This window comes from Amblyomma maculatum, chromosome 2 (genome assembly GCF_055883805.1).
Source record: "Amblyomma maculatum isolate TAMU_Amacu chromosome 2, ASM5588380v1, whole genome shotgun sequence".
Taxonomy (NCBI): Eukaryota; Metazoa; Arthropoda; class Arachnida; order Ixodida; family Ixodidae; genus Amblyomma; species Amblyomma maculatum.
The window spans coordinates 58,345,860-58,372,626 of NC_139345.1; the positions used below are offsets into that span (position 1 = coordinate 58,345,860).

At 44.5% G+C, this 26,767-nt stretch overlaps 3 protein-coding genes across 3 annotated transcripts in view; 1 reads left to right on the forward strand and 2 right to left on the reverse strand.

Moving 5' to 3' along the window:
- The window catches only part of LOC146198737 (creatine transporter-like), a 31,312-nt gene extending 16,644 nt beyond the window's left edge, over positions 1-14,668 (reverse strand). The window contains exons 1-8 of the mRNA XM_084591965.1: positions 14,548-14,668; positions 13,686-13,817; positions 12,244-12,416; positions 10,885-11,072; positions 9,917-10,049; positions 6,134-6,268; positions 5,308-5,411; positions 646-770 (exon numbers count right to left, since the gene is read on the reverse strand). Coding sequence (XP_084448091.1) covers positions 646-770; positions 5,308-5,411; positions 6,134-6,268; positions 9,917-10,049; positions 10,885-11,072; positions 12,244-12,416; positions 13,686-13,817; positions 14,548-14,668 — 1,111 coding nt within the window. The remainder of the gene's footprint in view (positions 1-645; positions 771-5,307; positions 5,412-6,133; positions 6,269-9,916; positions 10,050-10,884; positions 11,073-12,243; positions 12,417-13,685; positions 13,818-14,547) is intronic.
- Positions 14,669-17,318: 2,650 nt separating this feature from the next.
- On the forward strand, positions 17,319-19,388 carry LOC146198738 (uncharacterized). Its single transcript, XM_084591966.1, has 3 exons — positions 17,319-17,330; positions 18,523-18,621; positions 18,930-19,388. Exons 1-3 carry the CDS (start codon positions 17,319-17,321, stop codon positions 19,386-19,388), a joined length of 570 nt encoding a protein of 189 aa, XP_084448092.1.
- Positions 19,389-23,821: 4,433 nt separating this feature from the next.
- LOC146198739 (neprilysin-1-like) lies at positions 23,822-26,185 on the reverse strand. The gene has a single exon (XM_084592639.1). It carries the CDS (start codon positions 26,183-26,185, stop codon positions 23,822-23,824), a length of 2,364 nt encoding a protein of 787 aa, XP_084448765.1.
- Positions 26,186-26,767: the final 582 nt, after the last annotated feature.

The following is a 26,767-nucleotide window of genomic DNA, read 5'->3' on the forward strand; positions in this document are numbered from 1 at the left end:
GCAAGGCGCTAACATCCCTTACTAGGAGTGCTAGAATAGCTCCAGAAGTTACACCAGAATGCCTTTATCTTTTAGTAATAGAGGCCTCAGACGGTGCGAAATCTTGCTTCTTTTTAAACTCTACAACGCCGCGCGCAACTTACATTTACCTACTCGAAATGTATCCCAGAGACATTTGGGGAAACGAGGAAGACCAAACGTAAATATGATAATGCATATCGCCACATCTGCGACATTTTTTAAGGTAAAAAAGCATGCAGTGGAGATGGCAACAGAAAAATAATTTTTAACGGTCAATCAATAATGGCCATCCTATGTGGTAGAGTCATTACTGCACAGAAAACATCACAAACAGAGTACGGATGTCTACAGACGTTTTAATAACGCAATATGTACGGGAAACGATAGTTCCTGTCAGGAAGCAACCGGAAGATTAGCGGTAAACTACTGAGGTCGCGCACAGAAGTTCTTGCCTTACGCCCTAACTGGCCCCCTGTTCCCCTCTCCCCCTTTAAATAACGATCTATTTGTGTGTTTGAGGGTTCCGTTGTCCCAAAACGTATGCGCATGGATAGCAGTACTTGCACAAAATTTATCGAGAACTACTACTGCGGAATCACCAAGCTCGAAAATCGAGATTCTCACCCGGAGTAGCAACGTCAGAGATTTCCAACGAGTACACATCTGCCAGGTGTCCGTAGAGGCTGAACACGACGACGGCAGCAAACAAACCGAAGAGGGTGTCGGCCAAGGCGATCTTTACGGACATTCTGCATTCGCCGGACAGACGCAAGCACGTTAGGGCATTGAAAGTAGGAGGACACCAATGCCATCAGCAACACACATAGAAAGAAAACTTGTAATAGAAAAAAAGGACATCTTACTTGGTTAGAAATGATTATTCCAAATAAATTACAAAAACTCATATCTCTAAATGTTTAAATTAGAAAACAAAATAATAATTTGCGCGTACGTAGCCCTTTTTACAATCCCGCCTTATAGTCCCAATGTCTACTCGGGCAAGTCTGGGACAAATCTCTGTCCGCTGCGTTGCTGGAGGCACGGAATAATCTATAACTCGCCCGGCGCCTTCAGAGAGGCTGGGAATGCAGCGAGAACTCTCGGTAATAGAAACATCGGCTGCTGTGGCCGGGTTGGTCACAGCAGTCGTATCTCTCCAAACTGAAATGAGGTTTATGACCATTATATTTCCTTAGACAGCAATTTTCTGCACCTACAGAGTGCAACGTTGATGCTGCTGAATTGCCAGAACACGATCGTTGCAATGAGAATACCGCTGTGCTCGCCGGGACCGCTCCGCTTTGACATGTTTTGTGAGAAGTTTAAAGAAACTCATCAAACTCATCAAAGACGTGAAAAAAAAAAATAATGCCCTTAAACACCCTCTTTACACCTACAAGCAGCTGCCTGAGGAAACGATAGCTTAGAGATTGATCGTAAAAAATATCACTAACATATTTTTACTGACCCTTCTTTTAGGCCATGCTACTTTTATCACTGCGTGTGATGTTTGTATCGTTCGAAATAATGTTTTTCGTTCCCGCCGTTATGGACTGACAGAATTGATGATTGTTTTAGTGTTTATACACATTCAGTGGTGCTGCATTCTACTTTCTGCAGAATATCTGGCTCTCTCTGATTATTTGGTGATGCATTCGAAGCGCTTTTGTGAAACTTACTTTTCCAACAACTAAACCCCTGTGCCCGAAACACTGACTTTGTAAGGAGACGTGCGGAGGCTAGTTGGTATTACATTTTTATGTTGATTGAATGCGTTGAGTGGTAACTTTAAGACGGAACTAGACAGCACTATGTACAGTCGTCTTGCTTCGTCCTAGTTCCATAGAAATGTTGACTTATGGGTTCTCGAGGTTCAAAAATTAACGAACACTGAATAATTACACACATGATTGAACCGGAGACGTACACCGGTCCGAGAAAATGTGTGGTGCGCCCGCGCTGTGGCAGGTGTACGTCTTAACATCTGGCAGTAACAATGAGCACAGAGATTCTCCTATACATCTATAGGCTAGCATGCCTCCGCTGTTTGCCTCCGCTGTCTGAAAAAAATATATTTGTACAATAAATCGGGACTATGTACAGGCAAGAGACGCCTGAAGAAGCCATCGTAACTGCTCATGTTTCGCTCAAGTCGACGACAGATTAATAAAATGACAAAGGTTGAACCATGTCTAAACGCAAGTTTCAGATGTGAAAGCTAGAAGTGCTTTCGCACTAAATAGGCTGAGTTATGCCTGGTATAATTACCTAAGTATAATCGAGATTAATTAGGCTTATGAAGGTGTAACTATACGGCCAATGTGCGTTCAGGCAACAAAGTGCTACTGTAATGTTACTTACAGACCTTTAAGCTTAGGCCTATTAAGCTTAACTAAGATCCATATTAAAACCCATTCGCAGCACGAATAAAACAACGACAGGAAGAAAACACACACGACAGGACGAATGCTGCACTTCCAACTAAAGTTTATTATGAAAAACCAAGCTTAAGTACAGAGCTACTATCACCTTCTGACAGTCAAACATGTGTGTCTAAAAAAGGCCACTTCATTATCATGTAGATAGAGGGATGGGGTGCTGACACATTGATCGCCTGCTTTTCTGATGTGATATGCCTCAATTATTTCTCTTTCTACCTGATCCCTTCCTCGCCCAAGAAACTTAGTTTTCCGAAAAAATGGGTTTGCACTTACAGTCTCGGCAGTGAATTGCGAGATTGCTGCCTTTTCCTTCTTTCACCTGATCGTGGTGTTCTTTTGCTCTCTGATTAAAACAGCGTCCAGTTTGACCTATGTACACACGATTACAGGTGAGTGGAATACTGTACACTATCTTAGTAGTGCACCGAGTGAACCAAAGGTGGTGCTTGATCGAACAAATTGGCTTTTCTTTTCTCACCATCATAGGACAAATTTTTAAAAGCTTACTCGGCGCAGTAAAGACCACGTTTACATAATATCTTTTGGCAACTTTATAAAGATTGAGATAATTTATGAAGGTACGGAATTACTTGAGTGACCTGCCCCTGATCTTGCTTATCTTTCCTTTTAATACCCTTTTTCTTTTGAAGCAGGCTCTCTGCAACTGCAGATAAAGTATCAGGAGGAAAGCCAGACATACGCAATCGCTCTGTTTGCATTTTGACACTTTCGGACATTAGATGCGTACACAATTTTTCTAACGCGGAATTGAGGCAATTCATGGCAATTGCTCTTTTGATTATTTTAGAATGAGCGCTACTATAGGGGAGGAGTGCCTTTTGTGACCTTGGATTGTACATCCAACATATGTGTCCTTCTAAAAATGAAATTCTTAGGTCAAGAAACTGTATGCTATTGTCACGTGGGAGCTCATGGGTAAACTTTAAACCATATTTGTGACATATTTTTATCTCGCGTTGACAAGAGTTTGTTAAACTCGCTTCCTGACGTGCGTATTTTTAGGTATGTAGACGACTATCTAGTGATAATGGACAAGCCGCACAATTCATCTATTGACGAGGCTGTTGCTGACGTTCTTGACTCATTCAGATCGGTCTCAAATGGTTTAAAGTTTACCCATGAGCTCCCACGTGACAATAGCATACAGTTTCTTGACCTAAGAATTTCATTTTTAGAAGGACACATATGTTGGATGTACAATCCAAGGTCACAAAAGGCACTCCTGCCTATAGTAGCGCTCATTCTAAAATAATCAAAAGAGCAATTGCCATGAATTGCCTCAATTCCGCGTTAGAAAAATCGTGTACGCATCTAATGTCCGAAAGTGTCAAAATGCAAACAGAGCGATTGCGTATGTCTGGCTTTCCTCCTGTTACTTTATCTGCAGTTGCAGAGAGCCTGCTTCAAAAGAAAAAGGGTATTAAAAGGAAAGATAAGCAAGATCAGGGGCAGGTCACTCAAGTAATTCCGTACCTTCATAAATTATCTCACAATCTTAAGAAAGTTGCCAAAAGATATTATGTAAACGTGGTCTTTTCTGCGCCGAGTAAGCTTTCAAAAATTTGCCCTATGATGGTGAGAAAAGAAAAGCCGATTTGTTCGATCAAGCACCACCTTTGGTTCACTCGGTGCACTACTAAGATAGTGTACAGTATTCCACTCACCTGTAATCGTGTGTACATAGGCCCAACTGGACGCTGTTTTAATCAGAGAGCAAAAGAACACCACGATCAGGTGAAAGAAGGAAAAGGCAGCAATATCGCAATTCACTGCCGAGACTGTAAGTGCAAACCCATTTTTTCGGAAAACTAAGTTTCTTGGGCGAGGAAGGGATCAGGTAGAAAGAGAAATAATTGAGGCATATCACATCAGAAAAGCAGGCGATCAATGTGTCAGCACCCCATCCCTCTATCTACATGATAATGAAGTGGCCTTTTTAGACACACATGTTTGACTGTCAGAAGGTGATAGTAGCTCTGTACTTAAGCTTGGTTTTTCATAATAAACTTTAGTTGGAAGTGCAGCATTCGTCCTGTCGTGTGTGTTTTCTTCCTGTCGTTGTTTTATTCGTACTGCGAATGGGTTTTAATGTGGATCATTACCAACTGGCCCAAACATCGGTGTTATTACTTAACTAAGACTAAAACATTTGGACTTAAAAGTGTACTTCATTTCGGTGCTTATGCATCAAACAATTTTATGTAGTGTTAGTTAAGCCTAATTAGCTTTGAGCTTGCACTTGGTCATGCTGCTTATGGCAATCATGGTTTTATATAGCAAGTCAAAGTATAACCACATATAGATAAGTAGACATGGTAGTTGCCATAGCTGCAGTCCGTTAGGTGGATGGAATCAGGAAATCGGTGAAATCCACTGTGCTATAGGTCAGCTACAAGTTCTCTTGAAGTCAAACATCGCAGAGGATACCAACTTTCAACCCGAAACACTCTTCACAATATAAGTGTGCTCAGCCAAACAGAAATAAAAACAAGTTTTGTGCCAAGTATGGAAGACTCAGGGGAACGCGGGAAAACAGTTATGATTTTACTATCACAATCATGGCGCCAGATCTTAAGACAAAAAAATTACTTTTAAATTTTAATTTTTAACCACTTAGATTGCTCGTACGGGACAAGAACACAGTGCTGGACGGGCTTTCCGTGCTGTAAGAGCATTCCCCGCATGGGCTGCATCTTGGTGTGCGTTATTGTTCACTCTTGCCAGCTGGTTCTGATTTTCCACATTACCTACAGTTGCGTAATTGAAAACCAATTTTTTCTGCCTTCATATTTTTCATGCTAAGACAAAAACAGAGACAGCTTACCCTAGGACGGGCCAGTCGAAGTTATTTCGACTTGCGAAGAAGGTGACTGTACCGACGGAGAGGCCGATGCTGTAGAACACGTGTTGCGACGCCAAGCTCCACGTCTGTTGAGGCCGAGAAAGCAATAACAGCAGAATGTTGCACCTCGAACACTGCTTTTCAGTCCATATTTTGCACATAAACAAAATGGAGGATATACGTTTGGGTGCACATCGATGGAAGCGTATAAGATGTAGTTCCTCTAAGCCCTAAGCGTGAAATCTACGATTACCACTCAGTTTGTTTCGTGTCAAGTACACACGCAGGAGGCGCATTTCTCGTACACAATTTCGGTCATATTTGCAGTTTACCATTGCGAGTCTTATGACTAAGGTTAAGAAAAAGCCATACAGTAATTTCGCGGCTTATGTAAAACAGCAATACCAAGCAAACTTGACGCTTTCTCTGCAAGGCCAACGAGAATGACAAAAATGAGTGAGTATTTACATATACATAGCGTCAAAGTTACTAAGTCTATTATGTCACACGCACCGAGCTGTAATTTTTCATACAAACGTTTTCAGACAAAATGTTTCCAGAAACACGTGCGTCTCATTAATATACTGAAACCTAGTTGTAAACTTTAATTAGTCAAAGAAAAACATTCATAACGTCAGATTGAACTAGCGGCAGACAGAGACATGGAATAGAGTAAGTTATAAGAGGAAGCCCTCGCCTACACCATTGCATCGAGGGGGGAGGAGGGCCAAGTTTAAAACAAAATAAAACGGCCTACTACAGGAAAGAATGATTGTGAGAATAGCGCTCTTCAGTGTCTCTAGCGCACCTTCGCTGAATAAACCTTGGATAGATCTGGTTGCAGCAGCATCAGAATGCCATGCTTCGCGCCACTCAGCACCGATGAAGCCACGCACAACAGCGTCAGCAACGTCAGCCGACCTCCCAGCATCAGCATCGAAGCCTGCACGTGGCCAAGAGCGCAGAGAGCAATGTTACTTAGAGGTGACGGAGTCCGCTCACAGACGCCATCGATTTGCCCGGTGTGATGGCAAAACACAACCATTTATTGTATGAACAAAACATCCTAAGCCAGTTATAGCGTTTAGGGGCCTCTGAGAGTAGCATAGCCCAAGAATCAGTATATTTATAAACTGAATGAGTGAAAACTAATTACTTCTTAAATATTCGTTTTAGGAATAAAGCTCCAATGTAGACGTTGTAGATCATCTTCAAAAAAAAGATCGATGAAACGTTTTCACCCGAGTATCATGACTAAAGCTCTTTTTACAAGCTTTCAACGCCGCCAAGTATAAAGCACGAAGTGACAGCGGTACTGAATGTCCTAAGATGCGTCCCAGCGGACTAAATCCACTTTCGTCCGGAACGCTGTCTCCGACGGGGCTTCGCGCGTGCCCTTGTGAAAGACGCTGGCAGCTGCTATGAACTAACTTTTGGGGTGCAGCGATCTTTTTTAAGGGCGACAAATAAAGCTAGGTAAGCAAAATTTGTGTAACCATATCGACCGGCAATTTTTAAAACTAGTTACAAATTCCGCATAGACAATGTATTGCCTGGAATTAATATTTTAGAGAATAGGTGATTTACTCTTTATAATTCAATAACTTTGAACAACTAGCAAATACTGCAGATTACGCCACTTGACTGGCTGATGCTTTGCGCCTTCTTTAAAGCCTTCAGTTGCAGCTGGCTAGCACAACAGTTGTAATTCCACAGAAGGCTTCTCGTCATTGGGCACTTGTAGGTTCTGGAGGTCAGCAAGAACACTGCACTAATGTTTTTGCCACGCGCCATATGGTGGAAACCAAAGCCACAATTTAGACATCTAAGACCGTTTTAGAAATTGTCGGGTGACGCTCTTTGCTGCCGTTTTCATCGCAAAACGGAGAACTGGAAACTTGAACAGCCTGCCAGTAGATTCCTCGAAAGAATATGGCTCCATAAATATCTTATTTTTATTGGTAATCTGGTCATCTGCTCGCACATGGAAGAAGAAATTTCTGCCAACAGGGTACCTTGCAATAAACATCTGGAGCACACCCCAGATGTTTGATGTGTGCGCTTGCCTGCCCCTGCATAAAAGAACGCGAAATCTCAATTCACGAGAATTTGTTTTGAGAAAAAAGTGAGGTTTAGCGCTTAGATCTCTCCCACCCGCAACTATATATACAAGGCTCTGGTTAGACATGGGCCTCCTTAAGGTAGCTATGTAATAGTAGTTTAGAAAATTCTAGGGAGCTTTGTTTGCTGCTTGCGACAGAAGCGTTTTACGCAGTATCTTCGACCGTTAGCATCTTTTGAGAAAAGGTGAGCCTTTATAGCTTTATGCCGCTTTGACAAAGTCCCCCCTTAAACATTTTTCAATGAGTAACCTAGAATACGTTAAAATTTGTCACGTTTAAACGGGACAAGAGCACTCCTGCTAACGTGACACAATTTTCACGAGTAGTTACCGCTGCTCGTATGTAACACGAAATTTGGGAATGCTTAATGGCTCGTTGATTGAAAACAGGAGCCGAAATCATATAAATTGCAGTTGAGCCTAGGGTGTGAACTGAGCCGTCTGGTTGCTAGCCTTTTTTTCTTTCTGTTGCCATTCGTATCAATGCTATACATAAAAAAATTGCCGACGATTACGCTACTTTCTAGCGCGAAATTTGAGCGCAGCTCATCAGCTTTTGTCAGCTTTTCGATAGATTGAGGCAAATAATTCGAGCAGGACATGTATGTACCATTACAGACAACTTTATTTTTCACACATATTTCTTCTTCAAGAAACACTCCACTAACAGATCTTGATCTAAACGCATATGTGGTCTGTGCTACAACCTTTCTCTCTATCCACTTTCACTCCCACCTTCCTCCCTTCCCCTACGGCGCGGGTCAGGTGTCAGTGTGACAGATACTGCGCATTTCCCTTCTGTGAACCAATTATTATTATGCCGGGTGCATGCGATGCGGCAGACGCTTTCCTACTCCACTTGGTCAGCCTCTCGAACGCCTCCTAAACTAAGTCTAGGAGGCGTTGGCCCTCCACGGTGGCGCGCGCATGCGCAGTGCTGTACCTGGGTGCGAGGGGTAACGCCGACGGCGACGCCGCGAAACGAATGGAACGGGCGCCAAAGAGCTTCGCTCTAAAAATATCCTTGTTCACATATAATTCTAGTTATTTTTCTCCATTGTGCTGACTTGTCGATACTATTAATAACAATGACAAGATGCACTCTTTTAAATATTACTCAAAACAGAAAAGATGCAATGCCCGCAGAATAAGAACGAGTAAGTTCGGAAGTGCAGTGAGGTTGCATTTATTTTAAGACAGTGAGTTTAATGTATCCTCGATGCCAGTTGCAACAGGAATCAGAAGCACGTCTATGCCACAAACATGAGAGATAGCGGCTTGTTGTTACGTCGTACGTCTAACCCAGTTAAATAGATATGCAGTTTTCACTGTTCAGGTCACTGGGCCTCAAAACTGTACACAGCGCGTGCGGCAACCGAAATACTATAGTTACATTGGTGGCACGCTCGCTTCGTAGCTTTGCGAATCTCATAGCCACTGTTCGCGAATAAGACATTATATGATAGCGGTAGAGTCTGTTTTTGTCAATTCTGCGACATTTAGCTCGGTGCACTTGAGACGTACCTGAAGTGAACTGAATAATATGTGAACAAGTGCGATTTCTTGCCTTTTCCTCATTCTAGTTTTCGATTTATTTACGTGCTGCGAACAAATAATGTATACAAGAGCGAACAGAAAAGCTCTTCCTGGCTGTCCGTTAACTCTACAAAACGCAAATGTTAAGAGATCGTTTACACACCGAACACACCTCGGGGTCGGAGTATGGCGCTGCTCGTACCACTTAACATTGTGGGATTCGGGACCTTGTAATGGAAGAGCCACTTGTGGAACGGCAAATTACTCTTTGGTTGGTGTAAATTGTATAGAAAATTATAATATAAACAGCATTTATCAATAAAGCTAGGAAATAATGAACTTTTTGCGCCCCAGTGCAAAAGATCTGGGACCTCTAACACATGATGAAGCCCATTGCCAGGTGCTTCTTGATAACGATTTCACAAAAGGCCCATTGCAGAGAACTACATGGGAAGGAAGCCAACAACAACTCACACACAGGAAAGCATAAGATATTTTTGTCTGTTGGTCAATGTGAAATAATAATGTAATCCTGATGATCGTGGATATTGTCATGTCCGCCACTATAAAGGAGGGTGGCGCTGGCGATCTTAAGGAACGTCATACGTACTCACGAAAATAGAAGGTCGAACAGCTGCCGTCACTGTGTCGCGTGGGTCGTACCCCACAGGCAGCATATATGGCTGTTTCTCTTACGTTTTAAATAGTTATCTAAAATATTACATTATTTTTCACGCGGGTGTGAATGGCCGATGGGTCTGTTTATATATATCTTAATACGAAGACCTTTATTTTCTTGTTTGCTGTTGTAGAGAGCTGACGCTTCCGGTTGAACTGTGTTCTGTTTCGACAAAGTGAAAGCAAGACCGCTTAACTTGAGTAGAGTTCACGGTACAACTGTCTCTGTGGAAGGTATCGGCTAAGGCGACGCACCTTCCTCAGCGAGCGCAGTCCCAGGAAGATGGCGAGTAGCATCAGGACCCAGGTGATAGTCATGGCCAAGGGCATATCAAAGGCTGGGTCACCAACGCCGTCCGTTGAGTAGTCGAGCTGTGCTACATGACGCCTGAGTCAGTCGGAGGAACGAAACGCAGTGCCTCAGTTGAGAGCATTGGATGCATTAGTTTAAATAATGCGACGAACAAGCAGGGTTAACTAGCCCTGAAGAATCAAGGATCGTGGTTCAAGACAATACGCTTGGAAGGCATGCGATGAAGCGGAAAGAAGAACAACATTTATTTAAGTGATCCTCATCCAAGTGCAAATTCTGAGGGATGCAGATGTGATAATTTTCTGCAGAGGGAGGCAGGAGATGCGACAGCAAGTTTAGCAGATCAAGGTTTTTCCAAGACTGTCAGTGGCCGACTTGGGACTGCACTGCGGAGCAGCTCTGTTCGCTTCTTATGAGCGGCTGATTTTTTTTTTTTTGTTTACTACGAAGAGATTTGAAGATCTCTAAAGACTGAAGAGTTTTTCAGCATGGAATGCTCAATTTTAAAATAGTATTGCATAAAAGACGCATTCCAAATATTTACTTCTCTTCATTTTATACTTCGTATATCAATTACCTTTGTGATGTTCGTGCCAGTCCCTCATATATTGAAAATAAAATTATTTATTTCCCATCTGAGCAAATCTTATCGTGTTTTCTTTAAAGCTTCAAAAACGCTCTTACACTGGGATACGCTGAATCAAAAATTCAAATTTAATCTATGGGTGATTAATTGTTTTACGCAACCAATTGACTTTTTTCCGTCCCACGCTAAGGAAAACGTAACTTAAAGAGATCCTTAAGAGGGAATTGTCGCCCTAGACAACATACTACCATTCCGAGTTTGTACATGTGTCCAACGTTTAGGAAAAGAGGGTTCCGGTTTGAAGTAGAATGATTTGGCACGAACTCGTAGAAGGTCCTGGCTGCCGAAATTGTGCCGTTGATGCAGTTGTTTCGGAGGCTCTCGTACTCCTGCAAGGGCACCGACACGGGCTCCTGGATTTCGCCGCCACTCACGACGATGACAAGATCACCACTGTAGTTGCGCGACCAGTACCGCCGCGCCATGGTCTCGTTGACCTTGGAGCACGGATACTGCACACAAATACGAAACAGAATATTTAGCACGGCTGTTAGACAAATATCTTGAAAAGTGCTGATGACAGATGGTGTCAATATTCTGTCTTGAAGTTGTCAAAAAATAATAATAATAATAATTGGTTCAGAGGAAGGAAAAAGCGCAGTATCTGTCACACTTGTCTCTGCGGACACCTGAACCGCACCGTAAGGGAAGGGAGGAAGGTGGGAGTGAAAGTGAAAGTAGAGAAAGAGGAGCCGTGGTGGAGGGCTACGGAGTAATTTCGACCACCTGGGGATCTTTAACGTGCGCTGACATCACACAGCATACGGGTGCCTTTTCATTTCGCCTCCATCGAAACGCAGCCGCCGCGGTCGGGATCGAACCCGGGTACTCTGGCACAGTAGTCGGGCGTCTTACCCCTGCACCACCCCGGCGGGGCATAGGTTGTCAAGGTCAAAAGTGAAATATCAATATTACTAGTGAAAGTAGTAAGGGAGGTAAATGGCGCCTAAGTGTAGATTACATGTCTACCCTTGACTTTACTAAAGCTTCTGGAATGCTATATTCTGATCTCGATCACCCTCCCACCTTAGTAAGGAAGCCCGAGTAGGCGCTGTCATATATAGGCCCATTTGGTGACGCACCGAATCGGTGAGCTGGTCACACCTCGTGAAGTAGTCGTTCCACAAATGTAATATAACTTTAATGAGAGACGTAGCCAAATGAATAAAAGCAAAAGCTAGACGCGAAGGCTCCCATATGAGAGGCTTGTAAATACTGAATGAAATCATACCAATACAGACAGGTGTGTAAATACGTTTAAAAAAAAAGCCAAGAGGAAACGCGCACGCACGCACGCACTCACGCGCGCGCGCACACACACACACACACACACACACACACACACACACACACACACACACACACACACACACACACACACACACACACACACACACACACACACACACACACACACACACACACACACACACACACATTCATGGTTCACACACACACATGGTTCACACACGAGCCAGAACAAATTCTCGAACGACCCAAGTGAACATCCAGGTGAAATGTCGCACGCAAGCACAAGTGTGCTCTCGTGCAATGCACAGCGGTTTTCGTGACGTCGAAAAAACACGTTGTTTCCATCGACCTGCTTCTAGATTTAACACGCACCATGCCATGCTTAACACGGTAGCATCCGTGCTCCTCGACACCGTGGTACTCGCACGAGTTCCAGGGCAGCTCTTTCCCCAAGCAGGCCAGCACGTAGGAGAAGCAGTAAGCCACCGGGGTGATGTGGAATAGAACTATCAGCAACTCGCCGTACAGCATCGTCCAGCCCAATCCTGCATACATACGCGCGCATCCCGTGACTCACAAGATGGGTGGAAGCAGCAGAACTGGTTGTGTCACTCTAAACACTAATAAGCTCACAAGGGGGTAAAATGGAGGAAGCCATCTTCTAGCGCATTCCTTTGTTAAGCCACGACATTCTCTCTAAACTCGGGAGTGTAATTTTGTCGCTAGAAATGCAGAACATATATGGCCAGCAACAGAAGCTGATTTTCCATACGAAAAATTCGAATCTCAGGCAATAAGCAAGATTTTAAGCGAGGTTTTATTATATTCTGATTGCTCATTTAAAAATGCCTCGTGAAGCCAATAAAGGTCTCCTGCCATTGCTAATTCTAATAAAAAAATATGATCCGAAGAGGGAATATGCCAATGTTTCCAATAGTATAGCATTCCATGCATTTAGCGATGAAACAAGGCTTCCAGATAATACCGTGCCCATACAAGGGAGTGCGATAGAGGACATGCTACTCCGCTTTTGCTCCCTTATACCGTAATTTGTGTTTAGAGTGGATGGATCTGTCCGAGAAAAATGGCGGCACAGTGGCGCTAATTTTAGTGGAGGAAAGGTACAATGCTGGAGTGATGTTGACCAAGTATTCGATAATTCATATCTTAGAAATCGATGAACTCTCTCGGAATGCGCAAGCTAGGTCACTCAGTTGAGTCGTGCCCAGAATAATCCCCATTCCAGGATGACAAGTCATTACGACACCTCTTATAGTGAAACGCGCCCGGTCCTGATACACAACAATATTTGTCGCCGGAACGAGAATCGTTCAGATACTATTAATTGAAGTACTATGGTCACCTTTGTTACCTAAGAGATGATGTGCACGATTATACTCTCCGCTGCCTGTGCGTAAGACGTATTTCTAAGCAACACAAGAAGAAAGAGAGTAAGTAAGTATGGCGAGGCTTGAAATAACAAGAAAGAAGGAGGAGGGAAAGGAATTAGCGTAAACAGTGATAGGGGCAACAAGCGGAGAATCTCGTTTTCAGAAAATGCATTGTCTACTAATGCGATGCTACTGCTCTGAGTTTGCAGTGTGCCCCTTTGCGTTATTCCCGGTAATACAATGTTCATTACTTGTCTGAAATTCATGTTTAACATTTCTTCTCCAGCGATGGCCTTATGCGCGTCAAAAGAAAATACTGAAATCGAACCGCGCTTTATGGTGGCCGTAATTAGTGTTTCATGAATCAAGTTCGCCGTAATCCTGATCCGGGTGATTTGCGAATGCTTATCGGAATGTACCCACCTTTGGCCATGGGGAATCCTCCAAAGGCTCTGGGGATAGACCAGCCACAAAACTGTCCCAGGAAGATCTCTATGTAGAGCATGGGGACAGCCACGACGCAAAGTAGGGCCAGGTACACCAGCAGAAACACCACTGCGATACAGAAAATAATCACACGCATGCCCGCACACACGCACACAATGGCGCTAGTATTGGACGAAAGAAAAGAGTATAGTGGATGGAAATTTCAGAACGAAGCCTGTCAGTTCAAAGGGTTTACTAAGAGCTTAAGGCAGCACAAGCAAATAAATAGCCACATCTCGTATTTGCTCGGTCTGTAACCATCTGTGATATGAGCGTTATTTTTTCTCTCTTTTCGAATAAGCTTGGTGGCCGCTTCCAATGTTCAAGTGTTAATAAGCGAAGCCGTATGCCATCAAAGGAGTGAGTTTGTTTCTTTTCGATGTGTTGATCTGGCTGAATGCTCCCTCTCCCTCCCTCCAACCATTCCTCCCTCTCTTTTCTTTCCTTCCATTCACTCAAACACCCACCCGCACTCTCCCTCTTTTCAAACCCCAAAAGTTTCCCTCTCTCCATCATTCACACTCTTTCAAGGCTTAATGAAAAACATATGTTTACATGCAGACGACAACCCTGTCAAGACAAACACACTTTGTTTCATCATTTTGATTTTCCTTTTTAAATCGGCAGATATCGATTAAGACAAGCAGGCGACAGGAAGTTCCACAGAGTATCAGTATTTTGTCGCTGAGGTTTACAGAAAGGCACGCTCAGTTTGTCTATTGATTTTTCTGATGACGGAAGGAAATATCAGCGCCATGAATCGACAGTTAGGCGCTTGCCTTTTCTGCATCTCTCTTACCTCCTCCGTTGTCGTAGATGAGGAAAGGGAAGGTGCTCAAGTTGCTAAGGCCGACGCAGTAGTTGAGGCAGCAGATCAGGCAGTCGGCCTGGCTCTCAAACTGCTCCCTCACGAGCGGCATGGCGACGATCCTGACTGGGTGGTTCCCGCACTATGGCTGGGAGTGGCGGCAAAGGGCAGCACGCTTGGAGTCGCGTAGTGCGTTCGGAGCGCTGACTTCGCTCTTGCGCCGTCAAGGCACTCACGCATAGCCCGAACGCTAGGATTTTCTTCGTAGACTTCTTCTCTATTCACGACTGTCACGCAGCGCACGTGCACGTGGATAAAGCAGCCAGAAAAGAAAAAAATTCTAAGATTGATTACAATACTCCCTCATGCGAAATTTGAGCACAACTAGTTAAGCGTTTTTACGATATATTGAGGCAAATAATTCGAGATGCTTGTGTGTGTGTGTGTGTATGTATGTATGTATGTATGTATGTATGTATGTATGTATGTATGTATGTATGTATGTATGTATGTATGTATGTATGTATGTATGTATGTATGTATGTATGTATGTATGTATGTATGTATGTATGTATGTATGTATGTATGTATGTATGTATGTATGTATGTATGTATGTATGTATGTATGTATGTATGTATGTATGTATGTATGTATGTATGTATGTATGTATGTATGTATGTATGTATGTATGTATGTATGTATGTATGTATGTATGTATGTATGTATGTATGTATGTATGTATGTATGTATGTATGTATGTATGTATGTGCCGTAACAAAGCACTTTCTATTTCTCTCAGGAGCCAAAGAAAATTTCTCCTCTGAGAAATTTTCTTTGGCTCGTGACTCTTTCGTGGCTCGAGACTGTCTTTCGCTTGGTTGCGGCACCAACGACGATCAAAAAATTACGACGTATTTACGGATGTTTAGTCAAAAGTTTTCACGCACTTTCTTCGTGTGATGCTGCTCTGCCCAGTCCAGCCTGCAAGAACACATCAGCAGTTCGATCAAGCAAGTAAGGTTATGGAAGCTATACGAATCAAGGACTGATGTCTTCACCCATGAGAAGCACCGTCCCCAAATAAAATGTTTCGCGCACTCACTAGTTCGCTTTCATGCCATAAAAACAAAAGCGTAATGAAAGTGTGAGGTCTTTTCAGCTGTCGACATGTATCTAAACCTTCACGAGTGCCTGACGGTCTCAGCGCTGGATTGCCGCGAGACCTCTTACCGTTTGACTGATGAACCTGGAGCTTTATCGGTCATTATGCTGCTGCCACTTCAAATGTGAACAACGGTAACTGAGAAAGAAATTGGGATGAGCGGGAGGTGGATGTTCACTGAAGGTATTTCCCACTTTTATTTCCTCGCCATCTGCACCAGGAAGCGAACCCTGAGGCCCCAGTTTAGTAATATGAACATCATAGGGAAACTTCATTCCGTTTGACAATGAATTTATATCCCACGTACAATGCAGTCATAACTTCGTACATATGGTAAATCAAGGAACCCATATGCGGGCACTATGAGAAACGCACAGGACGGCAAATCAGAGTGTAACAAGCAGAAAGCTCGGAAACGTCTCACCTTTCTTGACAAAATATTCCCTTTAAATTTCTTTTTGCTAGCCCTTGGAAAGCACTCGTGAAGCCTTTCCTGGCAGCTTTTCAAGAGACGCAAGCGTTATAAGGAGGTAACACGGCCACTAAATGACCTTTTTATAATTCGGAAATAATTTCAATCCAAGGGTGCATTCGGAGCTTGAAGCATTGTTTTTTCTTCAGCTGCTCTTGAGTGGCTTCTGTTATTCCAAAGCCCCTGTTCAATGTGTGCGTGTTATTCGCAGTTTCACTTCATACGCGAAGCCTTGAAAGCAAACAAAGATGCCTTACACTCACCACTGCTTGAGAGCCCACATCTGGTAAAAAAATAGAAACTCAAATGGCATTTGACATCGAGTTGCAGCTATAGTACCTGTTCACAAGATTTCTCTTTATAGCATTGCAAGCAACTCTACTGTATACATCTTCATCAGTTCCTTTTGTATGGTTTCAAAGCTAGTATACTTCTTTCGTATACAGCACAACTTCATTTTTGTGCGATCTCAACCGTTTCATGGTACCTTTATAAATTTAGTTAAATCTCCGTCCTCAGGTTGCCTCAACCTTCGTTAATTAAAATATCTCGTAGGGTCCTTAAGTCGAACGCAAAAAGGTGTCAAGGCAATAGCGTGCACATAATCCAAATCCACAGAAACACATCATATTGAAACATCGAGTTTGGGTTCAAGCTTAAGCTTTCTGCAAAGACGCAAGGCCAGCATCCGAGTTACAGAAACACGGAAGCAGCTGGTAACGTTACGGATTATGAACACGGGGTGGAGGGTGATCCAGGCCCACTTCCGAACGGCCCTCATCACGACAAGGTCACCCATCTAGCGGCGCTTTTCCTGCGCTCACGTCTCTCATACACGAGTTAACTCGAAAATATGCCTAAAAAGAACAGCGACACGACAGGTGGCATTCCTGGCAAAGGGTCCTCTGGGCCGCCAAGGAAAGAGCTAAAGGGGGGGGGGGGGGGGGGCTTTTGAAAACGACACGAGAAAACATTCCTTCTGGGCACGTAATAGCAGGTAAGCGAGTCACCTGTTGCGGCAGCGAGAGCAAAAACAAATTGCGAACAAGTTCGGCTCGACGCAGTGAGTATATAAGAAGGCGTTCGCTGAAAACGGCAGTGCCGACATAGCACTCGCCGTCCACAATATGATCGCTCAGGTAAGCTCGGCGAAGCGTGATCGCTCACATGAACGTCACGACGGCCCAAGTGCACTCGCGTTGGGCTGCGCAACTATCAAATTTCGTGCTCCAAGTTGTGGGGATATCCAGGAGATCCCATGTTTTGTTATTACCTAAGTTGTACTTGCAACTTACCCTAGGGAAGCGCCACCTTCAATTTTTCACTGTTTTTATAATATGCCTTGTCGCAAAACTAGGTTTTCTCGCTGGAACAAAATTGCTATCCAGATCGGCCACAAAGCAAGGCCACAAAGACCCTAAAATGTAACGTAGGTTTCATGTGCTTTAGACGGCCTAAGAGAGCTCTTGTAGAGAGCTGGTAGCTCTGGCAGTCACCCACATCTCTACAAGAGCAATTCCTCGCCCCGACAGATGGCATAAAGTGTGTTAGATTTCCGTGGTGCCATCACTAGTACATGCCGCGTCTTGCCAGAAGGACATCTACTAACTATACTCGAATAATTAAGCTGCCTTTTATACCTCGCCACTAATCACTGACTTGCTTATTAGGAAATAGTGCCGGTTGCGCGGTTTTCAGGCGGTATACAATGTTATACAACTTTATTAGAACCGATTCGAAAAACTCTCCCGCCTCAACTAGAAAAATGTTTGCGGTGAAATCGTGCAGAAAGGTTGTGCATTGTTGATCCTTTTGTTTTGTGGTAAGTCTTACAGTGGTGCCGGCCTCGTTTGGCCCCGCGTGACGAGAAACCAGATCCATATGTGACGAGACTGAATGAGCGAAAACCGCGATCGCCAATTTTTCGGCGATACGGCAGCGGTGGAACCATCTAGCATCATGAAAACGTGCAGCGCTTGCTGGAAAGTTTCAGAACCGCGGAGCTTTCCTTCAGCGACGCCAGATGGTGCCACAGCGGCATTTCGCGGAAATTCGCCACTGGCGTCTTTTGCTTCTCAATCTCATCGCAGACGGTTCTGGTTTTTCATCTTGCGCGGCCAAACCAGATGAGCACCATGATCAAACTTCTTGTAACAAAAGGGCAACAACGCGCAAGCTTTGTGCACTGTTTCGGCGCAAATGAGCCTCCAGTTGAGGCGGGAGAACTTTTCAAAACGTTCCGATAAAGTCGCAGAACACTGTTGTTATTCGACTCCATTGCGTAAAGGGTTTCCTAGAGACATGAAATGTGTTTTTCGTTTTGTTTTACAGCTGACAGCTCTTCTTGCCACGGCTGCTCTGGTCTCTGCGGCCGGACACAGTGGATACGGGCACCATGGTGGCACCAGCAAGACTTACAGGAAGCAGAATGTACCTTACCTGTTTGTTACGAATGTTACAGCAGTAACAATTATGCCCCCATACCATACAACCGCAAATATGTTTCGACAATTCTGCGACTCGTAATTACGAAAAATAGAACTAGTATGTCTTCCACACTTTTCCGCCTTTATTTCGTATCATATATAAATATTTTAGAGTCAAAATGACATTTCTTATCCGTCCGCTCCCTTTTCGAATGTTTTTTTGCACTATAAAAAAAGAGCGGGAATATAAAAGAGAAGCACGGAAAGGGCAAATGTACGGCAGCAGTTCTGACACATCTTCTCTCACCACAGGACCATGGCCACTACAGTTTCGGCTACGACATCGTCAACGGCTATGGCGCTGTAAACGGCCGCCATGAGACCGGGGCCGCGTACGGCCCTGTGAAGGGCTCCTACTACCTGGGCGACATCGACGGTCGCCACCGACAGGTGCACTACGTAGCTGATAAGCTGGGCTTCCGCGCAGTAGTGAAGACCAACGAGCCTGGCACCAAGACCAGCTTGCCGGCTGCCGCACCGTACCACTCAGCCCACGGCAAGACTGTCCCCGCCTACGGTTACGGTGGACACGGCGGCTATGGAAAATATGGAGGATACGGTGGTTATGGCGGATACGGTGGCTATGGAGGATACGGAGGCTACGGCGGATATGGTGGATATGGTGGATACGGCGGTTATGGCGGTTATGGCGGAGGATACGGTGGCTACGGTGGATATGGGGGACTCAAAGGTTATGGCTTCTACGGCTAGACTGTGATCACAAGGCAAAACTTCTCTCTGGCTGCTGCTGATTGTCCCGTCTTCATTTTGTGTGGTGCGTACCGTGCACTGCGCTCTTTCGTTCTAGTGTTTACATCACTAAGTGTCCTTGTCCAATATGAGATATTTTCCTTCTAAATTTTGCTGTAAATTCCGAGGATTGATGGGTACTCCGCTGCACAGTGCATTGTGTAATTTTGCCGGCCAATCTTGTTCTTCTCGTCACCCAACGCTTGTAAATTTCATGCACTGACTGACAATAAGGTTGGGCGAAGGCCCCTTCAACTGCTGCTCCAGGTTTCGTTTGCCTGCGCTGCCATTACGACCACATTATGACAGCATTGGTATAAATATAAGGTTCCGGCTGCTCAGAAGTACTTGTTTCCCTTTGGATAGTTGATACAAATTTCAGGTCACCCGACAAGCACTGGTGAATGTGGCCTAAACAATAAATTGGTTTCTTTCAACAAGGCTCACTTGAAAGACAGTAATACTGTCTTTATGCAACTCTGAACTCGAAAGAGGTATAATGATCTTTTGTGCGTTGAGAATAATGATCTTTCATGCGTTCATATTTTTGGCTAATTTATAAAACTTGGCAACTTTTATTGATAACTTTGCGAAACTTAGGCTACTGACGCACACTGCTGAAAAATTTCACAGTCTCTGCAATACGTAAAAAGTTGCTCTCTGTAGCGCAGCTGTGCTTTCTGTCAAATATTCCACCTACTCATTGACTTCTTTTCTTGTGTTCCAGGCTACATCGTGAAACTTTCACCGCCTTTCAAACTTCGCTTCAGCTGCTGCCTCACGAAAAGAAAAGAAAAATTCCTTCCGCAGGAGGGAAAAACAGGTTACTGACTGATCAACCGTGCCAAACGTTGGTTGAACTTTGTGTAGCCTCTTGCTTTAATTCTTGCTGGTTTTTATGCTTCTTTATCTGAAATTCTGTGGCTTTCAAGACTTGCGATGCTTTTTGTGTCTATGTAAATGTGTAAAAAATGTAAATACATGAACAAAAAAATAAATGTTGCAAACATATGTCTCCTTACTAATGTGTCTGACTTACTGCTGTTGCGAGACGTGCATAAAGTGTCTGAAGTATATATATATATATATATATCACTCCAAATTACAAAGCTTCCGCGCGCGCACGCGCACACACACACATATACACACATATGGAAGTTTTGTCATTTCGAGTAATTTACCGAGTCTAGGAGAATGCCCTAAAATTAGTAAGTCGCTTGAGAGTCTTCGTTCGTGTTGACTGCAAGTTCTTGGTAAATCATGCAATCCTCTGGAAATAGCAGTATTTGGCGTGTATATTGTCACGGAGAAGTATTTATTGAGACCTGCGTTGTGACGGGGGGAACTTTAAGTGTGCGAAAATAAGAAGTAGGTCTGAACCCTGCGACGTGCAGGATATTGGCGGGAGGAGATCAAAGATGACGCGATCGAGAATTACTTTGATGCACGCACGGAAGATGTGTTTCAATCCACGTCACTGGTACTTGGAGTCAATGTTGAATCCGTGATGGTAGTTAATTATTATTGACAAAATGAGATGCTATTTTTGCAAATCTACAGAATAGCAGAAAAAAAATAATTATGAGCCTGCATACTAAATATATTTGATTAGATGCTTAAGCAAGGGTTCTGGTATATACTGCTAGTTTCTTTTGTAAGCTTGTTTTATTTTAACAAGTTTGTATTTAGGATAGCTCTGTAGTGCTATCGCGTTAGAATAAGTTACCAATACCTCGTGCAGCTTTTTTTCTGCAGAGTAAGTACTCTTTACTTATGTGTCTCAGTGGTCGTGCTCCACACACCCAAGCAGTATTGTATATGCGTGAGTAAACAAAAGAGTAATACAGCTGTAGCTTGAATTTTAATGGCAAAAAAGTACGCGTCTTGTTGCGAATAAAAACAAAGAACTTTTATATAGTCTGTGTGTTCATTTTAAACCACATGTTTCTGGAATAAGGCTTAATTAAAAATTTTACAGTACATTCTTGTGTTAGCGCGTACTGTTCGAACGAAAGGGTTAGGTTGGCAGGAAGAAGTTTCTTTTTTTTTTTTTTTTTGCCCTGAAAAGTGCGTGCTTCTTTTTGACTACGTTCAGTTCGAAGCAATTAGCATTTAGCCCTACCGCAAGCCCTGTGTGCCTCTTGAAATATATTAAGGTTGTCTGCGAAAAACACATTAATGTCGTCAGCATAGATAACAATGTCATTAGTGGACGGTGTATTAACAATATCTGTTATGTAAATTAGGAAAAATGGCACACCAGCTGCAATGGTGCCAATAGAGAATTTTGCATTATTTTTTTGTATGTATTGCAATCTGTTCGTCAGGTGACTGTTATGTATATCCAGAGGTGTGCCCCTTACACCATACCGTATCAACATGTCAGGAAGAGCAGCATATTTAACCAAATCAAAGGCCTTTTATAAGTCTAGTAATACTCTAACCATGGTTTATTTCTGTTAGATGTTGCAAAGCAATTGTTTCTTCATTGTGTGTAAAGCCGACTCAGTTGTTTTATCCTTTTGAAATGCGTGCTTGCGTTTTACTATAACATTATATTGTGCAAGGTAATCATATCCGCGCTTGTTAATAACTTGTTCTGCAACTTTTACAAAAACGAATAATACAGAAAAAGGTCTATAGTTACTGAGGTTGTCAGCATCTTCTTCTTTGTAATGACAGTTACATAAGCAATTTCCATTTTGGTGAGAATTGTACACTTAACAATAAATTGCAATTTTGGGTTAACGGTTCAGACATTACATCTGCGGAAGCTTTAAACTGCTCGCGTTTGAAATCCGTCAGTTCCAGAAGCAGTAATACTGCGTAGGTAGTTATTGGTATCTCATACTTTATTGACATTTCAATGTTTTAGCTGCAGCGAGTTGGGGAAAAGCCTGGTTAAATAACTTGAAGGATCTCTGCTGTGTATAACATTGATTATAACGGTGTCAACCGTTAGACAGTAATAATTAAATTTGATCACCAATTCTTCGTCTTCATACTGCTTACTATATACAATAAGCGGAAGCATAAACGGTCTGTTTTTCGTGTCTTGTAAGTCATTGAATAATTTCCAAACTTGTTTCGGGGTTGAACATATTACAAACTTGTTTGCGTAATATTGGGCCCTTGACCGCTTATTATCTGCATTTATCTTATTTCTAAACGTCTTATAGATAAGAAGTAATTCCTCATTCTTAGTTGTGATGAATTTTGTGAAGCGATCTTTTTTCTTTTGTGGAAATTCTTAATGGAGTTTTTGAAAGTTTGCTACAAATAAACTATGATGTGCAAGAGTCCTCGTTCAAGACAGACCTCCAGTCTGTGCTGAGTAACTGTTTTCATCTATAATCCGTAAGGGTATTTTGTTATCTCTTTCCCGTATTTTAAAGCTGCTGATTCATACAAGAAATGGACATATAGTCACTAATGCTCTCCGTCATAATAGACGAGATCGCAATGTGCGGAGTGAAATTACTAAAACGCACATCAATAAGATTCTGTAAGTCAGTCAGTGATTGGTGATAAAATCATTTCCAAAGCCATAATTATGAAGTGTATTAAGCATTTAGAACACTAAAAATCATTTAGCACATTTATGCTGACATCACCAACGACAATAGGTTTCAAACTGTTACTTGATGCATATTCTAGAGTTCGTTCAAGATAACTACAAACATTACAACAAAAACTTGTCGGGAAACGATACACAGCGATTAACAGAATATTACTTATGCGTACTGTTAACATTTCTGGAATTAGGAATTGGCGTGGTGATGTGTCTACGATATTTATTGTTAATGAGTGGGATATTTATAATATGATCAACTTTTGGCAATTCATGCAGCTCCTTGTATCATGTGTGCATTGCCGAGAATGCGGGCAGTCCTGATGCACGTACTATTCGAATATAATTTTACGAAAACAGATGTGCCATAAAATTGTTTTAATAGTATTATTTTGCCCTTAACGCTTGTGTTGTGCTGTCCTATTCTTACTTGATGGTCACGGTATCACATCTTGCAAGCATCTCGATTAATTGTACGCAAATAACCTTTTAGTGCGTCACAACATATCGACGTTACAAAAATCGAGTCATCAAAGACAGGCAAAGTTGATGCGAAATTATTGTGGCGAAACTAATGCGTGCAGGTGAGTTATTTTAAAAGCGCTAGTGGCAAGGAACGTTTCCTCATAGTTTTCAGTGGCCATCCTAAAACTACAATATTATGCAGCAAAGTTTCGCGACGGAGAAATAAAAGAGCAAAAAGAAAAGCACTGACTACGTGAATAATCAAGAGAAAAATAGGTATGTAAAATATCACGTCCCAAATATTCGTCCTCCATCCCAATAAAACAATTCGTGACTATGCACATTAGTTGGCACACATTCACTGCGCCAAGCCGCACTTCCTAGGAGGGTTCATGAACGAGCCTGCTTTGCACCTGAATGCACGCGCGAACTCAGCCGAATTCCGCAGCGGCCCGTTGACGCGAAACCAGGCGGGGCTATGCGGTCCCTGGGCGGCCATCTTGCGCAAGAAGCGCTGGTTGCTATGCTCACACAGGTTTGCCGCGTAGGAGACGAAGAAAAGCTGGCTGGCGTTCCAACGCTCGAGCGGCACTAGCCTGTAGTCCGGCGCCACTCGGCGCGTGTCGAGCAGGAAGGCGTCCATGGCAGGCCCCAGCGCCAAGTTGTCCCAGAGGTCGGACCATGAGGTTCGCGACGCGTCCAGTTGAAACCGCTGCTCCATCCAGGCCAGGCTGGTGTAATGGCGCTCTAAGCAGAGCCGCATCTCGTCCATGCGGCTCGCCAAGTCACCGCCATGTTCCGTTTTCGCGCCCGTACTGCCGCGCTCAAAGTTGTAGGCCCAGTGGTAGACCGCGCGAAACAGCGACCGGTAGATCTTGGGCGCTGCCCGCGCCATTTGAAAAGGTCGCAGTGCTGGGTCCTGGTTGAGGAAGAAGTCAAACACTGGCAGCGGGATCTCGAGGCGCTCGTACGGTGGCGACAATCTGCTCTCGGCACTGAGGAAACTACCAGTCCAACCTGGGTAGTCCGTTGGACCACTGCGTGGGTTCATGTGCGCCATCAGCTTCTTATCGAGCGACTTGCGGATCCAAGTGTAGATGAACTGTGCCGTGGAGAGCCGCGAGTTGCTCAGGTAGACGCCGTCCACGTACTCTGCTCGCGTAGCTTCGCTGTCCATGGCTCGCGGCGCCAGGGCCTCCCACGAGACGGCATTGAGCTTGTCCCGCAGGTGAGCTCTCAGTTCGCTGCTCAGAGGACCCAGCCGAGACTGTGTGGACTCGAATAAAACCAAGCGAAGCGTAGACACTATGTCCTCCACGTTGCCTTCACCGCCCAGTAGGGATCTAGCGAAATGGCGGGACGCGTACAGCGCCAAGTTGGGCTCGAAGCGGTCGAGCAGACGCAGGCAGTACTGGATCTGCGGAAGATTTCGCGCGAACTCTGGGTGGCGTGCATAGGTCACCGAGGCCAGAAGGTCGCGATCCTCTTGGCTCCTGATGAAAGGGGAGAGCGTCATAGAGACGCGGAAAAGCAGGTAGCCCAGCAGGTCGCTCGAGAAGTGCAGAAGGTCGCTGTGCGCTAGCCTCTGCAAGTAATCGGGAGAGCTCAACTTGACGTACGTTCTGGCTGTGATTGGCCGTAGTCCTTTGCCGAAAACGCTATGCAAGAGGCTAGTCCACTCGATGTTTCTCAGAGCGGGCAACTCGTGCACCTTGATTGTCGTGCTATTGACCAGCGCTGCCGTGTCCAACTGGGGTCTGCTGAGCATCAAGGCGAGCCGCTCTTCAAACTGCAGGAGGTCAGTGTCCGTCTGGTTCTGGAAGAAGCGCAGCAGCGGAGCGAAACTCATACGGACCAACTCGTGCTCTTTCCTCTCCAGGGGACCATGTAGAAGCACGGTGGACGGCTCGCCTAGACCCACGAAGAGCCTGGTGTCATTCGAGAACTCCTTTACTATTAAAGGCCTGAAGAGCACGTCGACACCGAGTTCGCGGAAGGCGACGCCGAGCTTACGCGACACCTCCACCGCCGAGGGCCTTCGGCGTGCCGTTGATTGGGCCATCCACGATCGCAGCCGAATGGCGTCGAGGAACATGGCCTGGAGGCTGTGGAAGAGGTTCGGCTGCGGGTGCAGGCAACTGTCGATGAGGAAGCGCAGCGGCGGGAATCTGGTCGCGTTGTCGCGCATCCCCGAGGCGAGCAGCTCGGCATAGGCCTCCACCAGGTTGGTGTCTGCGGAGAGCCTTTCGACTCCTGGAGCAAGCGGACGCGCCCGCACCCAGTCCTCGCATACGTACGCGTAGAAGTCGTCGCAGGGGTCGCGGCTGGCGTTGATGTGGCGCCGCAGGAGACGCGCGTATTCCACGCACGCTGTGGAGTCGCAAGGTCGACAACCCTGAGCAGGTGCAGCCGCCGCGGCGCTCCGGAAGCCCGCGCTGTTGTACGCAGGAGGTGCGGTACTCGCTGCCACCCTGCGCTCCGCATGAGTGGCCATGGCTGGTGCAGAGGCGCCGGTGGCGACGAAAAGTGTGGCTGTGACGAAGCCGGTGACTACTACTGACACCAGCAACAGCAGCGTGGTGGTAATGCTGAGGCTCCAGAGCAGCGCTGTCCATTCACTGTGGCGCCGTTGAAAGTCCCTGCAGTCCGGAAACGGACTTGCTGCCACGTACTCCTCAGCTGGTGCAGCGAGGACTTCGCTACTTTGAAGGCTCTCGGCCATCGTTGTTCCTGCCAGCTCCGAGGAACGTGCGTTCCAGGGCGCGTGCAGAGCGTGCGCACGCTCATTCTCCTCTTCTTCACCTGGGTGACTTCAACAACTGTTACAAAGTGTAGTGAAGGAACAGCGCAAGAGACGGGACATAGTGACACGAATAACCACAAACACAAGGCACTGTTACGAAGTTGAGCCATATATCTTTACCACTAACATTTTTCAGTACTCGTTATTTTTTGTGGAACATTGAGGAATTGAATTCATCTTCGCATGATATTTTTAATCAAACCACTCGGGATCTGTTATAATATGCAATTCTTCTCCCGAAGTAATTTCATGCAGGCGCTGCGGGTTTGCTTTGAATTAAGATAAGTCTAATCGCTTCGCTCCTCCATCTGAGCCACAAGAACGCACGTATTTGGTCACTTTAATTTACTCTTGATTTACTACTGCAGCATCTTTTTCTGTGCATATGTAACATGTGATTTATACTGCATCTTGGTGGGGTGGACCTAGCTGTACTCATACCTTTTTCCTAACGTCTTCCGTCGAAATTCTCGTTGAATAAAATGTTTGGATCTGTTTATG

What these genes read in the sequence shown, in the direction of transcription:
- LOC146198738 (XM_084591966.1), top strand. An exon ending in AGACTTACAGGAAGCAGAAT is followed by an intron (nt 18,622 to 18,929) that starts GTACCTTACCTG and finishes CTCTCACCACAG; the next exon opens with GACCATGGCCACTACAGTTT.
- LOC146198739 (XM_084592639.1), bottom strand. Translation starts at nt 26,185, where the DNA reads ATGGCCGAGAGCCTTCAAAGTAGCGAAGTCCTCGCTGCACCAGCTGAG.